We start from the raw sequence: 14,475 nt of genomic DNA on the forward strand, positions 1-14,475 counted from the left end.
ATAATAATAATAAAAAAAAATTTCAAAACAGATTTTATTTTATTACTTTGTCTATTTTTGAACAATCAAAATATTTTTTTAAAATTATTTATATTTAAAATATTTTTAAAATATTAAAAAATAAAATACATTTTATTTTAAAACGGATTTTTATTTTAAACTTTGTTTGTTTAGATAAAAATGTTAATAATAATAACCAACACCAATAACAATTATTATTACCAATATTAATACCAATTATTATTATTATTATTATTGTTATTATTATTATTACCATTTTTATTATCATTCAACATTATGCATTTTTTCACATTTTAAAGCATATCGCAGAATAAACTAATATCGCAATCTCTGATTTTTCCAATATCGTGCAGCCTAATAAGAAATATCTTTCCAAGACAGTAAAAATAAATATTGTCATCCAAACTTTTGACCAATGGACATTTTGACCAATAAACAGATAAAACGACAGAACAATAGAAGGAACGTTAGATAAAAAGAATGGGAAAGAGAATGATAGAACGATTGATAGAACGATAGATAGGATGACAGACAGACATCCATATAACACTAAAGAAAATTAAACATTCATGGCAAAACCTTTTCAGGGTTATCTAACGTTACAAATGCTTTCCAAATACAGATATTAAGACAGCATTAAGGTGAAATTGGATTTATATCGCAGAATAAAGAAATATCGCAATCTTGGATTTTTCCAATATCATGCAGCCCTATAAGAAATATCTTTCCAAGACAGTGAAAAATATATTATCAACCAAACTTTTGACCAATGGTGAGTGTGTGAAGCCTAGGGTTGGGTACCGAAAGCCGGCTCCATACATGTGCACCAGACGAATTAACAGAGAAATTTCTTTGCCACCGGTGCTGTAACAAGAATGCAAGGAGCATCAAGGGGTACAGCAACGATACACATAGGTGTGCGTTGTGTCACACTAATTCTAAACATATCGTGCTTATCAAATTTGCTTAAACTAAGCGTTCTAAAGTGTAGCTATACATAACAAGCAAGAATTCTGATGCAGCAATGTGCAGCAGACGCTTTACAAAGGTTGCGTGACTACACGTCAAACTTAACGAAACATTTGAGGGCGCATGGAATAAATTTAAAGGCAGAAGAATGTACTGTCTTTGACTGCTTTGGACATCATCTGGCACTTTCACCGAGTGTGTTTACATGGACACCAATACTCTGATTTTAATATGATTAAGACAATACTCTAAATAGGAGTCTACCATGTAAACAGAGATTTTTGATTACCTTAAAAGACCGCAAACACCCACGTCACAAATACGGAGGGTTTTTCCTTTTCATTCAGTGTGCGGTATCAAATGTCATTAAAACAACACTCTTCCACCAGTCCTTACTTCATATTCTCATCAAAAACCTCAGTTTGTCATGGGGCATGCAGGAAATGTTGTAAAGGACTTACCTGCTAGAAGCCGGGACACAGGCAGGTGTATGCTGACTTTCTCCTGAGAGACGCAGTAGCGGATGGTGTCGACGGAGTGACCACACATGCTGAGGGTTATAGGCTGCTCTCCGTCTGTGAAACCGCTGTGGCAGTGAGTCAGTGCACTCAGGCTCTTCTTATACGCTTCAATCAGCACTCTCTCCTGTATACGTCACAAACAACACAGTCCAAGTCAAAATTTTCAGCCCTCTTTTCTAATTGTTTCAACACATTTCTAAACATAACAGTTTTAATAACTCATTTCTAATCACTGATCTGTTTTCTCTTTGCCATAATGACAGCACATAATATTTGACTAGATATTCTTCAAGATACTAGTATTCAGCTTAAAGTGACATTTAAAGGCTAGGTTAATTAGGCAAGTCATTGTAAGGAGGGAGTAGTAGTTTGTGTGTATGCATTAACTCACGTCACTGGCACACCACTCCTGCATCATGGAGATGATATGTGTGAGCTTCATCTGTAAGGTAAACGCTGCCTCCCATTCTGGCTCCATCTCTATGTGCTGCCCCACCTGGCGCACAACCGGGTCCATTCCCTATATTCAGGACACACACGCTTACATCAGTGCCCAATGAAAATAAAACACACAACCCTAGGATCAGATTAGTATATAGTCACCTGCATGCATTTAAGCAACTCCAAGAAAGCATCAAAACCTTCCAGATACTTCTCCCTGAGTTGGTCGGTCCACTCTGTTGGACGGCTGATCAAGACATACCTGAATTCAAGACACATTCACCATGATCATATACATTTCATGAAGTGTGCATTTTAATTATGCTTAACCATACATTAAGATCTTGTCCTTTTGGTAATGACCCAATGCTCACGACCATAGGTGAGAGTAAGACATAGATTGACCAGTAAATCGAGAGTGACATTGACATCTTCTAGATATCAATACCTAATATATACATAGAAACAGAAACACAGCTAGGACATGGGAGAATTGGGAGCATTAGAAATATCTGGATAATAACACTGGATAATATTAAATTCAGCTGAGTGCTATCAAATGTTTAAAAGATCCTCAGTTTTGATCTCTAGAAGACGTCAATGTCCACTGTGTAATTAATAAGCTGGCGTTGTATGACAGTAAGACAGGTCTTTTCTGTTTAAAAAAGTGATTATTCAGGGTCTCTGCAGATAACATGATGTCAAATTTAAGACTTTTTAAAACCTTTTTAAGACCATTAAGCATTAAATTTCAGACCTATATTGCAATAGCAAAAACACGCGAGAGAAAATGTAAAAGCACAAAATTCTCTGGAGAGCAAAAGCACGAACAGAGTCCGACGGAGTGAGAGCAGATCATTCGCACGTGAGCAGCCAGTGTTTTGAGAGCTCGCGAGCAGTTTTGTCCATGAACAGAGGAAACCGGTGCGTGAGCAGAGATTCGCTCTCTAGTATTACAGCGCTCCCGACTTATAAAACTGCGCTTACGACATTTGTAAGTGAAATAACGGCATACTCTGCCAGCTGAAATCATGTCATGCGCACTCAAAGTGAACTTTCTCAAACACAGCGATGACGTCACATTCGCCGCTTGCACTGAGTTTAATAACAGAAAGCTGATTGGCTATTGCAAGCTGACCTTTTGTAATACCGCAAATTACAATTGGACTAGTGAAATAAAGAACTACAACACCCCAAAAACCAAGCAACAACAACAAAAAGAATTTAAATGAGCATTAGATGTAGCGTTACATGGACATCGCAAAAATAAGACCTGTGCAAAAATATTTAAGACCCAGAACAGCGAATTTAAGACTTTTTAAAGCCTTAAATTTCGATTTTTCCATTTTAGACTTAAGACTTTTTAAGACCCCGCGGGGACCCTGTTATTGGCCAAAACAAGCCCAGACATTCATTTTGATTATTTGACTTGTCTTAAATTAGTGATACCATTGAGTACAGTGCAATGTGCAGTTATTATATACACATCGATTATACTCAAGTTGCGTCTAAACAAGTGCAAAGCTAAATTTTAAAATAATGAGTTGGAGTTCATATATACTGAAGAAGTAATATGTATGAATTACTTCTTAGCAACTTTCTATGCCTACCGAGTAATACCAGCCACAGCCATATCACCCTGCAGCCCAAGACCGTTTACTAACTGAAGCTAAGCAGGGCTGAGCCTGGTCAGTACCTGAATTGGAGACCACATGGGAAAACTAGGCTGCTGTTGGAAGATGTTAGTGTGTCCAGCAGGGGGTGCTCAGCCTGTGGTCTGGGAGTCCTGATGTCCCAGTATAGTGAAGGGGACACCATACTGTTAGTAAGCACCATCTTTCGGATGAGACGTTAAACCGAGGTCCTGACTCTGTGTGGTCTTTAAAAATCCCATGGCACTTCTTGTAAGGAGTAGGGGTGTAACCCCAGTGCCCTAGCTAAATTCCCTCCATCTGCCCTTACCCATCATGGCCTCCCAATCATCCCCATCCACCAAAGTGGATCTATCACTGTCTCTCCACTCCATCAATAGTTGGTGTGTGGTGAGCGCACTGGCTTCTTTGTCAGGTCGCTGCCATTGCATCATCCAAGTGGATGCTGCACACTGGTGGTGGTGTGGAGAGACCCCCGCCTGATTGTAAAGCGCTTTGGGTGTATGGCCACACACAATAAACGCGCTATATAAATTCACCTTGCATTACATTACATAGTGTTGGCAGTAGAACCACATGTTTGATCAGGGTCATCCGCACCCAATTATAATACTTTACTGTACTACACTATTGACCTTATTTAGTGATGCGGAAGTTTTTGCGATTGTTTTAGAACTTTTGATTAAATTGCTTATGGAAATAAAAAATGACTATGAATAATAAACGACAGTAAACGAACTGTTTAACTATTTGTCCTACAAATTGAGAGTTAATGACTAAACAAAAAAAAGACAAAGAATATAAGTGAATGAGATCAGAAGTCTCGAGCCAAAAAGATTCCTGCTCTTACATGAAGAATAAAGTCAATACCTTTTTATCTTATTTTTTTATTTTTATCTTGCCTTTTTCCTTATGATACAAGTTAACAATGATGTGTCTGTTGCACTTTTCTCTTTGAACATTAGTATGTAATTGAGCGTATCTCTGAAAACAATAGAACATTGATCACAAAAAAAAAAGAATAAAGTTAATACAATACCGTTCAGTGGAAACAGGCAAAAATGTTTGGGTAATTGACTTTGGAGCAAGCAGGTCGTAATAACCGCACACACTTGCGCATTATCTTACTTGAGGTCTCCGATAAGGCTCTGGACTCGGCGGAATTTGAAGGCCTGTTGTGCGGTGTAGCGTTCAAACTGGAAGCGGCCCTGCAGGTCTCGGTGTCTGAGGTGATCCACGAACGTGCGGATGATGGTGGTCATCAGATTCTCATCTGTGATCAGCATCCGCGCCTGAAAAATAACACACACTACTGCCACTGCTGGTGTTTTTTTTTGTTGTTGTTTTTTTTCAGAATATCCAATCCCATTTAGTGAGACAAGAGGAGATGAAAGTGACCAGAAGAAAAAAGTAATGTGAGAGGAAAGGATATGAAGAGCTAAAAAAAAAAAAAAAAAAAAAAGTGGTCATACTTTACATTTGGTGGCCTTAGAAATAAATACAATGTACTAATTGTGTTCATAAAGTCTTGCAGAACACTTTCAGGTGCTCTTGAGATGGGATACAAGCATGATTGGGCACAGGTTTTGTCGAATGGGTAGATTTAGAGGTGGGTTAAGGCAGTGGTTCCCAACCTTTTTAAAAAATCGTACAGAATTTTAATTGTTGTCGTTCCACTACTTTAATGCCTTCTTTAAACCTCTTCTGAGGTTTTTTTTTTCAGTTTATTCACGACAACTTGCTTTTGTATGTTATTATTACTGTTATTATTTATATGCATATTTATATTTGTTTTATTAAAAACAAGCTTAGATTTGTCCACCTGTGGTTTTGGACCATATGGGGCATAAGAACAGGGTGTGTTTGGGTAGAACCAAACTTCATTTGGGTTTGGGTTTTGACCATACTTCATTATTATTGTTCATTTATTAATTTGCTAAAAATTAGAACTGAATTTAGAAATAGAAATAGTTTTGAAACAAATCTTTGTGCTTAACCAACCAAATTAAATATGTAGGATAATGGATGTTTACAGTGGAGTGAGTTTCCACAGTTTCCTTATTCACAAAAGAGAGAAAGAGAAAGTAAAGAGGATGAATGGAGGAGGCTCGTTCTTTATATTCGCGCTGCAGATGCTCTATTTAACAGTTATCTCGCTAGTGAAGCGTTCAGTTTTTCCACTTACACAGTCCGCCATTTAAATAGCGAATGCACCATGGCGTGACACAACTCTTAAAGGGAATGGGAGATGAGATTCTGATTGGTTTATTTTCAAAACACACCAATAACTCTTTAAGAGAATAAGCACAACACTGTTAGACCATGTGCCACAGCGCAAACTATATTCTTTAAATCCTTAAAATAGCAAAAGTATATTCAGTCACGCACATAATGCTTTTGTGCCATGCGCTAGATCGTTAAAAAAGAGCCCTGTGTCACTAATAAAGGCTATTTTCATGGCTAGAACATTTCCTTGATAAAAATATTTCAATAATAAAACAACAAATGACTGAATACATATATTAGATACAGGCTATATGCAGGAAGCCTAAAGATCATTTCAATACCATTTTAGGGCTTTTTAAAGACATTTTAAGTAAATTTTAAGACCTCATCGCAACTTCAAGTTCAAATCATCAGTATTAAACCTTTACCTTAATAAACAGTTTTTAATACACAAATCAATGGAGCACAACCATGCAACAGAACTGAGATAAGCTCGGAAGAAATAAGGCATGAAAGAATAAAGTTACGCGACAGGCTTCACCCACGGTTTAAACTCGTCTTTCTCCAACCAGGAGTATGCAAACATTTCCGAATTTTGGCATCTGCTTCTTTCTATGGTTCGCTATATGTGAGGAGCGTCACATCACCTTCCTGCATTGTTGCAAATTACGTGACATCACCCGGATGACGGAGCTTGGCCAAACACACTCCAGCCTAAACCAATCGCGTGGATCAAGCACGCTTTTGTTAACAGTAAGAGGAAAATAAATATATTTATGCTTTTTTGGAGTCAAACACTTTGGACAGCGCTTGAACAAAAATTAAGACCTCGTAAAAACGCGATCAAGACTCTTTAATAGCTTTTAAAAGACCTTAATTTTCTTATAATTGAGAGATCAACTTTTAATACTTTTTAAGACCCCGCGGACACCCTGAGATAAGACTGTAAGTTTGAAAAGAGAAGAAGATTAGAAAAGAATGGATAGATGGAAATGAAAGTAGCTACCAATAAAACCCAAATCTCCATCATTACGGCAGGCCCATCTCTCATTGAGTGTACTTACCAGAGAAGGCACGGTGAACATTTGCACAGAAAGATCAGTGACGGAGAACTCCCTGTCGTGGTCGTCCTTCACATAGTCGCTCTGCAAGCGCTCATAGTTCTACAGGAAGCGTGAAGGAGGCGAGGAGAGGCAAAAGAGAGAGAGAAAGAGGAGAGGAGTGTGGGATTGAATGTACTCACCACAGTAGGCGCGGTGAAGAGCTGCACTGACAGAGAGGTCACTGACACTACACGCTCGTGATCGTCCTCCATAAAATCTGTCTGGAGGCGCTGGTAACTCTACGGGAAGGGGGGAAGGGGCACATTCACCTTCCAGGTCAGAGGTCAAAGGCCATCTGAAGTTACGTCTCCCCCCACCCGAATTTAAAATCTAAACCTGCGGTGCTCACGGTCTAAAGTTACACCTGTGGCACTGGACAGGGTTTTGTGGAGCCAGGGGGGTCTATATCTGAAGCTCCACTTGACTCATTGGTTTACTAACAGAATTATTTAAAGGTGCAGAATGTAAGTTTGACATCTAGTGGTTGAATAGGGTATTGCACTCCCAGTTCAAAACACACGCAAGCGCAGGTTGCCAGATTGATGAACAGGAGTGTGCCTATCGAGCCTAAATGCCGATTTAAACACCTCATGTGCTTCATTCAATGTTAAATGCTAATAATGTGAGTTTGAATGCCATTTAGCATGAGATTTATTGCCATACTACTGAAAGCAGCAGCAGATAGTTCACCTCAGATGTGGAAAATAAAATAAACAGTTTGATATTGAACTTTAGATTTGTGACTCAGTGCAAACCAACATACATTAGTGATTCAATATCTACATTTAATAAAGTTAAAGAGGTTTATTATGTATTAATTAGATTATAAACCTTACCATTTCGTTAAATTGCAGTGAGTGCACAATTCTGTGCTTCTGAATAGGTGTTTATAAATTTCTGTTGTTTCGTCTGTTGCAAAGAGTTAAATTGTCACAAATCTTGTCACATAGTGTAATATGTAACCTGGTCAGCTAATGTTTACATTTGTAATGTTAATATTATTTGCTAGTTATTAACCACCTCATGTGGAACTCTGAGTCTCATTTCGGAGTCTGCTAATGTCCACCAGAGGTCGCATTTCGGTCACGGACGCATGCTTTGAGAGCCTGAATGAATCGAATACTCTGTTTTCCACCAAGGCAACCCGGGGTGCTGAAATATAATTGGCTAAACTGGCATTAGGCCGGTTAAATGACCAAAACAAAGACACATTTTCAAAGCAGAATAACTGACTTTAGCATTGTTTTTCAGATAAACAAGAATGTTCACTTTTTTTTCACGTTTCTTAAACATCTGCAAATATATTACAGTATTTTTGTGCTTTAGAGGAGTCAAAAACTTACATACAGCACCTTTAAGCTAATGTTTAAATCTCTGCCAGCAAAGTCACACCTGAGAATGAGCCCTATGATTTCCACAACAAAGAAAATGCGGATGGAAGGGTCGCAGAAATTTTCGAATTGAATTTAACAGATAATGCTAAATGTCACCGAATCTGGAAAATTTTACAGGAGAAAAAAAACATCAGTGTGCCCAGATATCTAGGAAAATCTTGAGAGGCAGGTGCTGGATCAAGCCAAACACAATTGAAAAAGTAAAAAAATGATAAAGACTTTATCTAAATTTAAAATTGGCACTGAGCCATCTTGTTCTATTAAATTTTAGAGGTCAATAAAAATCAACAGCAAGTCTTACACCAAATCAAATCGTAATATGGATTAGAATATTGAAATATTGCTTTTGAAATATGTTTTTATGTTGTATATGTCTTTAAGTGCAGTAACATGTTTAAGAACGTGATAAATGAAGTTACAACAATAATGTTTTCTTCCAAAATCTGTTTAATGAATACTGATTGTGAATTTAGCTAAGGGAATAATTCATCTGAAAAATGGAAAATCAGATGGATATATATTTATTAATTATTACATGGCTTTCTGGAATACTTGATTCTGATTGGTTAGTCGCAACATTCAAAAAGTATATTATTACCAGATAACGGACTGAAATTAATAAAACAGGCTTATGTGGGAACTTCCAATGTTCACATCCATATTTATATGCCTGCCTGTCATGTCGCTGTTTGACTGTTTGGCGAATAATTTGCAGGTTAGTGTATGCTCCACTCAGCTTTTTTCATTTCTATCAGCTTTGCCTTTAATTAAAGAATTAATTAACTATTAAAGCTCAGAACAATGTTTTGTGTCTATTTTTTTTTACATTTGGTGGCCAGTAGCTATGTAATAAGTGAGCTAAAGTACATTCAGGCGGTTGTTATCCCAGAATAAAAAACTTCAGGCTGATACAAATAGCCTGTTGGGCTTTATAATGCAAAAACAACTGACTAGATGTACTTTACCCCTTAGATACACAATATCTTGGCTCTTTAGAACGGCAGTGAATGGTGGCTAAATTTTTTTTTAAAGCACAGCCAACCATCATAGAAATAATCAAGACTCCAGTCCTCTGAAGCAAAACCTTGCAACAGTTTTTTTTTTTTATATAAATAATGGTAAATGTAAGAATTTATACTCTACTGTCACTATTATGTGACTTCACAATTCTATCCAAACTCACCCAGAATCACAACACAAGCACACAATCATGACACCAGAGCCTATTTTTATAATTATTATTAATATTTTTATAACATCAAATTATTAAATAATATCAAACTTCTATGATGGATGGATGTGCTTTCAGAAGTCAAAAATATTGGTACAGTTCACTGCTATTCCAAATATATGATGCACATATAATATAGCTCAAATCATGTACATCTGAAAAAAGAGGACATTATACATCTATGATGGTTTGAGGGAAAGTAAATTAAGGGATAATTTTCAATTTAATTTAAGTAGTTCTTTAAACTAACTATATATATTAAGATCCAGATTTTACATCAAGATTTCTTATAACCCTAAAAAATATTATATATTATACTTATATCCATAATATCCATAATATCAAATATCATTATATATATATATATATATATATATATATATATATATATATATATATATATATATATATATATATATATATATTTTTTTTTTTTTTTTTTTTTTAATTGCATGTGTTAAATATCAATTATTTTGATATAATTTTGATAACTAAACTTTAATTACAAAGAACCACAAAAAAAAAAAAAAAAAAAAAAAAAAAGCAAAAATTTATTTAACGCATATTACAAATAAAGTGGCTCTCATAGGGCTCTGGACTTAAGTGCAGGCTGAGAGACAGATTCCAGCTGCAACAGCACGACTGATTAAGTCAGAGGACTGCAGCGGGCAGTGAACAGAGGAGAGCAGGAGTCTCTCTATAGCACACACTCTCTCTGAAATAATAACCCTCAATGAACCGAGACTGTATGCTTAAACTCTCTGACCCTCACTGATCAGCTGAATCAAACCAAGTGTGAAGTGAAAGTGAACTAGGGGTAACCACAGACAACACAAATCGCAATAGAATTATCCTTTCTGGGCTAAAGTTTCACGGTGCTATAAAGAGCGATTACCCAACATAAAGACGTGTTTGACGAAAGCAGAGTCCCAATGCAATGTTTCAACGATATTATGCTTGCTTCATAAATTCAACTAATTGCAACTTATTAATTTAACGAAAAATAATGCATGCGACTGGATTTTAGAAAATGCTAACTATGGTGGATAAATGCAATTTTTACCACATCTTAAATTGAAATGTATAATAATTCACTGTCAATCTACATATTAGACTGACTGTGCAGCTCTAATTTCTTACCCTCGCAAACTGGATAGCAAAAAGTTTCTTGTACTTCGGATCCATGAGTAGACTGCTCATAAAGAGCTGATGGTAAACATTTCTCGCTCCTGTTGGAAACACAAAACCAGATGTCTCAATCATATTTCACCCCCAAAACAAAATAAACAAGCAAAAAATTAGCTATGCTCCACATTAGGGTGTCATTGTTTTAATGTACTTCTATTCATATGTTCTCCATTACTGCACCAAGGTTATAGGACGCTCTCCCTTATTCTGTAAGAAATACTTCCACACTTTTTAAGATGGCATTTTCAGATTCTGGATCATTCTAATGCATTTATAATTTCATAGTTTTCTCTGTTGAATCCTTGTATTTTATTGCACGTTTTATCCTCTCTGTTGATGTAGAGCTTTGAGTTTTAGAAAAGCAAATAATAAATAAAAAGTATTACTATTATTATTACTATTATATAATTATTGCTCCGGTGTTTTTATTTCTAGTAAAAAAAATAAAAAACTCTTCATAAGATAAATAAAAAATTATAATTCAGCTATAATGCAGAAGACAGTATTTATTCATCTTTGTTAGTGCTTATAAAATATATAAAAAAAAAAATAATACAAAATACAGATAATCAACGCTAGCTCAGGCCTATGCAACAAATCTACTTTTAATTTTAAATAATGTATTAGTAAAGTGTATACCGTTTTATAAATATTTATATTTTTATATAAAAAAATGCAACATTTTTGTACAAATATACCTATATACCATATTTTTGTGTAAATATACCTACGTAAAAGGTTACCAAAATTAGATTTAAATTTAATTTAATTATTAAATTTCTATGATTTTTTGCATGAAAATCTATTTTATTATCTAATTTATTATTAAAAATTGCAAGAATTAGATGCTTTGTTTCCAGTGAAGACTTAAAGCAGGGGTGGCCAAACTCGGTCCTGGAGGGCTGGTGTCCTAAAAATTTAGTTCCAACCCCAATCAGACACACCTGGGCTAACTAATCAAGCTATTACTAGGCTTTCTAGAAACATCCGCGCAGGTGTGTTGAGCCAAGTTGGAGCTAAAATCTGCAGGACGCCGGCCCTCCAGGACCGAGTTGTCACCCCTGACTTAGAGAAACTTGTTCATGCTTTTATCAGCAGCAGGGTGGATTACTGAAACAGACTCCTCACTGGCCTTCCCAAAAAGACAGTCAGAGCAGCTCATCCAGAAAGCTGCGGCCAGGATTCTGACCAGAACCAGAAAACCAGAGCACATCACACCTGTCCTCAGGTCTTTGCACTGGCTCCCAATTACATTTAGAATCGATTTTAAAGTATTATTACTTGTCTATAAATCAGTAAATGGCCTAGGACCTCAATACATTACAGATATGCTCACTGAATACAAATCGAACAGATCACTCAGATCTTTAGGATCATATAAACTAGAAATTCCAAGAGTTCAGACAAAGCAGGGTGAATCGGCTTTCAGCAACTAACAGCGCCACCTACTGCTGGAATCAGCTTCCAGAAATGATCAGATGTGCTCCAACATTAGACACATACACATCAAGCCTGAAAACACATCTGTTTAGCTGCGCCTTTACTGAATGAGCACTGTGCTACATCCGGTAAATCACACTATTACGTCTTTCTTTTCTTTTTGATTCTTTTATAACCTGTTCGAGCACATTTTAATCTGTTTTTAATCATTTTAATATTCTGTTTTTAATTTCTTACACTTGTCTCTTTAATTCCTGTTTATGTAAAGCACTTTGAATTGCCACTGTGTATGAAATGTGCTATATAAATAAACCTGCCTTATTGTTTTCTAATCCTTCAGTGCAACTAAATTCTTATACATTTTTTTTAGTAATGAGTATAAAATGACAGTAATGAGACTCCAGAAGTCTTTCAAATCATTTAAATCAAAACGCAAATAAATGAATTGTCCTAAAACATACTTAATCTTGCCATAATCTTCCCTAATTAGTTTTTCTTCTAATGCTGCGTTTACTGTGCTGTGTGTTACTGCAGTGCGTCAGGAGAGCTGATGTCAGCACACTCATTCACCTTTCCACATCTTGGAGTCACAGAGCATGAGTTTGTCCACTAGAGAGGAGTTTTCTCCCTCCGGTCCTCTCTGCAGACCCACCTGACACAAGATCCTCCTCAGAGCATCTGCTGGACGACAGGAAGACAATAAAGCAGATGCAAAAGCTGACAGAGCTTGCTTGTTTATGTGCTATGCCGAGAGAAATAATTCGTTGAAATTGTGAATATAGGTCTATATAATCTCCCTGCAAGTTTAAAGAGAATTAGAATTTTAATAGTGCACAAGTATGCAATTTGGCACACACCTTATAACACAGTTTAAACAAAGTGTGACAAAGATGCAGAGACAGACCTGAGTATCTGATGGTTTGGCCAAGCCAGTTCAGAGCTTTGAGTGCAAAACACTGATGAGCCACTACAGAAGAGTGCATGACCTGAACCCGCAGAGGTTTCGTCTGCCGACTCGTGTTTCTCTGTAACACATGTACACAAAAATCACAGCATTTACAAGTAGTTATTAACGATGTCTACATTTCTGCTATATATTGCGATATTGAGACAATGGACACTTCACTACTTTCCTGAGATAAATGTAATATTATGTGACATTTGTTGAGCAGGTCTCATTGCCTGGTGCCGAAAAAACTACACAAAATTGGACATGACTCCTAAAAAAACTTCCAAGATGAATGAATAAATAAATAAATAAAAACTGGCACAACCCAGGCAAGTGGTTTTGTAGATGTTGATTGCAGAGTATTTACCACAATAACAGATTTGGCCTGCTCGCAAAACTGGAAGTCCCCAAAGCGAACAGACTTCCTGCCCTGAATACAGAGAACACAAGCAATCAATACACAAAAGCAAGAGCGGCCTTTAGCCTGAATCAGGCACAGTGAATGAACGGCAGGTGAAGCACACTCTTACATCTCTGTCCACGGTGGTGGCGAAACTGACGGCCTCTTTCTGGGTGCAGTTCACAGCTTTCTGTAGTGTATAGATGACCTGCTCGTACGTGTGGACCTCATCGTTGAACAGCATGCAGTAGTACATATCTCCACGTGCCCTTGACAAAAAAAAATAAACATGCTGTAAACTCTCAATCTGGCCTTTCTGGATGAGGGAAACTCTAGTTAACCCTTGTGCATTGTTCAAATTGACTACTCTTTCGTTATGTTCGGTGTAGTTTTTGCCCCACTGACTTCAATTATAATGACATTTGTTGATTGCGAAGACATGATGGCTTATAATCATGCATTCTTGATTGTTGCTGGTTTTCCCTGTAGAAAAGAGTTCAAATGTGCCATATTTACTGTGGATCATCAGTTGGCAGATTTAACGCTTTAGATGGGCTTATGCAAAAAAGTTTCTGGCTTTTAACTGGAGTTTTGTGTACAAACTGCACTATAATCTGCTGTTGAGTAAAACAGCAGATTATAGTGCATGTATATAAATACACTTACTATGTTTACTAAGGTCTCCCTACATATAAAATACAGAAACTGAGCGTTTTATTGCACTGCAACTGATGATCTACAGTAAAAAAAATAAATAAATTCTACCTCTAGCCAACAAGAAAAACCAGCAACAATCAAGAAAGCATGACTATACACTCACCAGCCACTTAATTAGGTACACCTTACTAGTACTGGGTTGGACCCCCTTTTGCCTTAAGAACCACCACATCCCAAAAGTGCTCTATTGGATTGAGATCTGGTGACTGTGGAGGCCATTCAA

At 36.6% G+C, this 14,475-nt stretch overlaps 1 protein-coding gene across 11 annotated transcripts in view; it reads right to left on the reverse strand.

Annotated features, from left to right (window-relative positions):
* ubr2 (ubiquitin protein ligase E3 component n-recognin 2) overlaps nucleotides 1-14,475 on the reverse strand; it is a 61,821-nt gene that overhangs the window by 36,445 nt on the left and 10,901 nt on the right. The window contains exons 6-15 of one of the 11 annotated variants that reach the window (XM_005156498.6): nucleotides 13,666-13,804; nucleotides 13,503-13,565; nucleotides 13,091-13,211; nucleotides 12,757-12,864; nucleotides 10,699-10,787; nucleotides 6,895-6,993; nucleotides 4,733-4,896; nucleotides 2,115-2,214; nucleotides 1,903-2,031; nucleotides 1,452-1,635 (exon numbers count right to left, since the gene is read on the reverse strand). In XM_005156498.6, the coding sequence (XP_005156555.2) occupies nucleotides 1,452-1,635; nucleotides 1,903-2,031; nucleotides 2,115-2,214; nucleotides 4,733-4,896; nucleotides 6,895-6,993; nucleotides 10,699-10,787; nucleotides 12,757-12,864; nucleotides 13,091-13,211; nucleotides 13,503-13,565; nucleotides 13,666-13,804 (1,196 nt within the window). Of the gene's footprint in view, nucleotides 1-1,451; nucleotides 1,636-1,902; nucleotides 2,032-2,114; nucleotides 2,215-4,732; nucleotides 4,897-6,894; nucleotides 7,843-7,953; nucleotides 8,057-10,698; nucleotides 10,788-12,756; nucleotides 12,868-13,090; nucleotides 13,212-13,460; nucleotides 13,566-13,665; nucleotides 13,805-14,475 lie in introns of those variants that run through there. The other 10 variants (XM_001921555.9, XM_073920512.1, XM_005156497.6 and 7 more) reach the window with 10 other exon arrangements.

Source organism: Danio rerio, chromosome 13 (genome assembly GCF_049306965.1).
Source record: "Danio rerio strain Tuebingen ecotype United States chromosome 13, GRCz12tu, whole genome shotgun sequence".
Taxonomy (NCBI): Eukaryota; Metazoa; Chordata; class Actinopteri; order Cypriniformes; family Danionidae; genus Danio; species Danio rerio.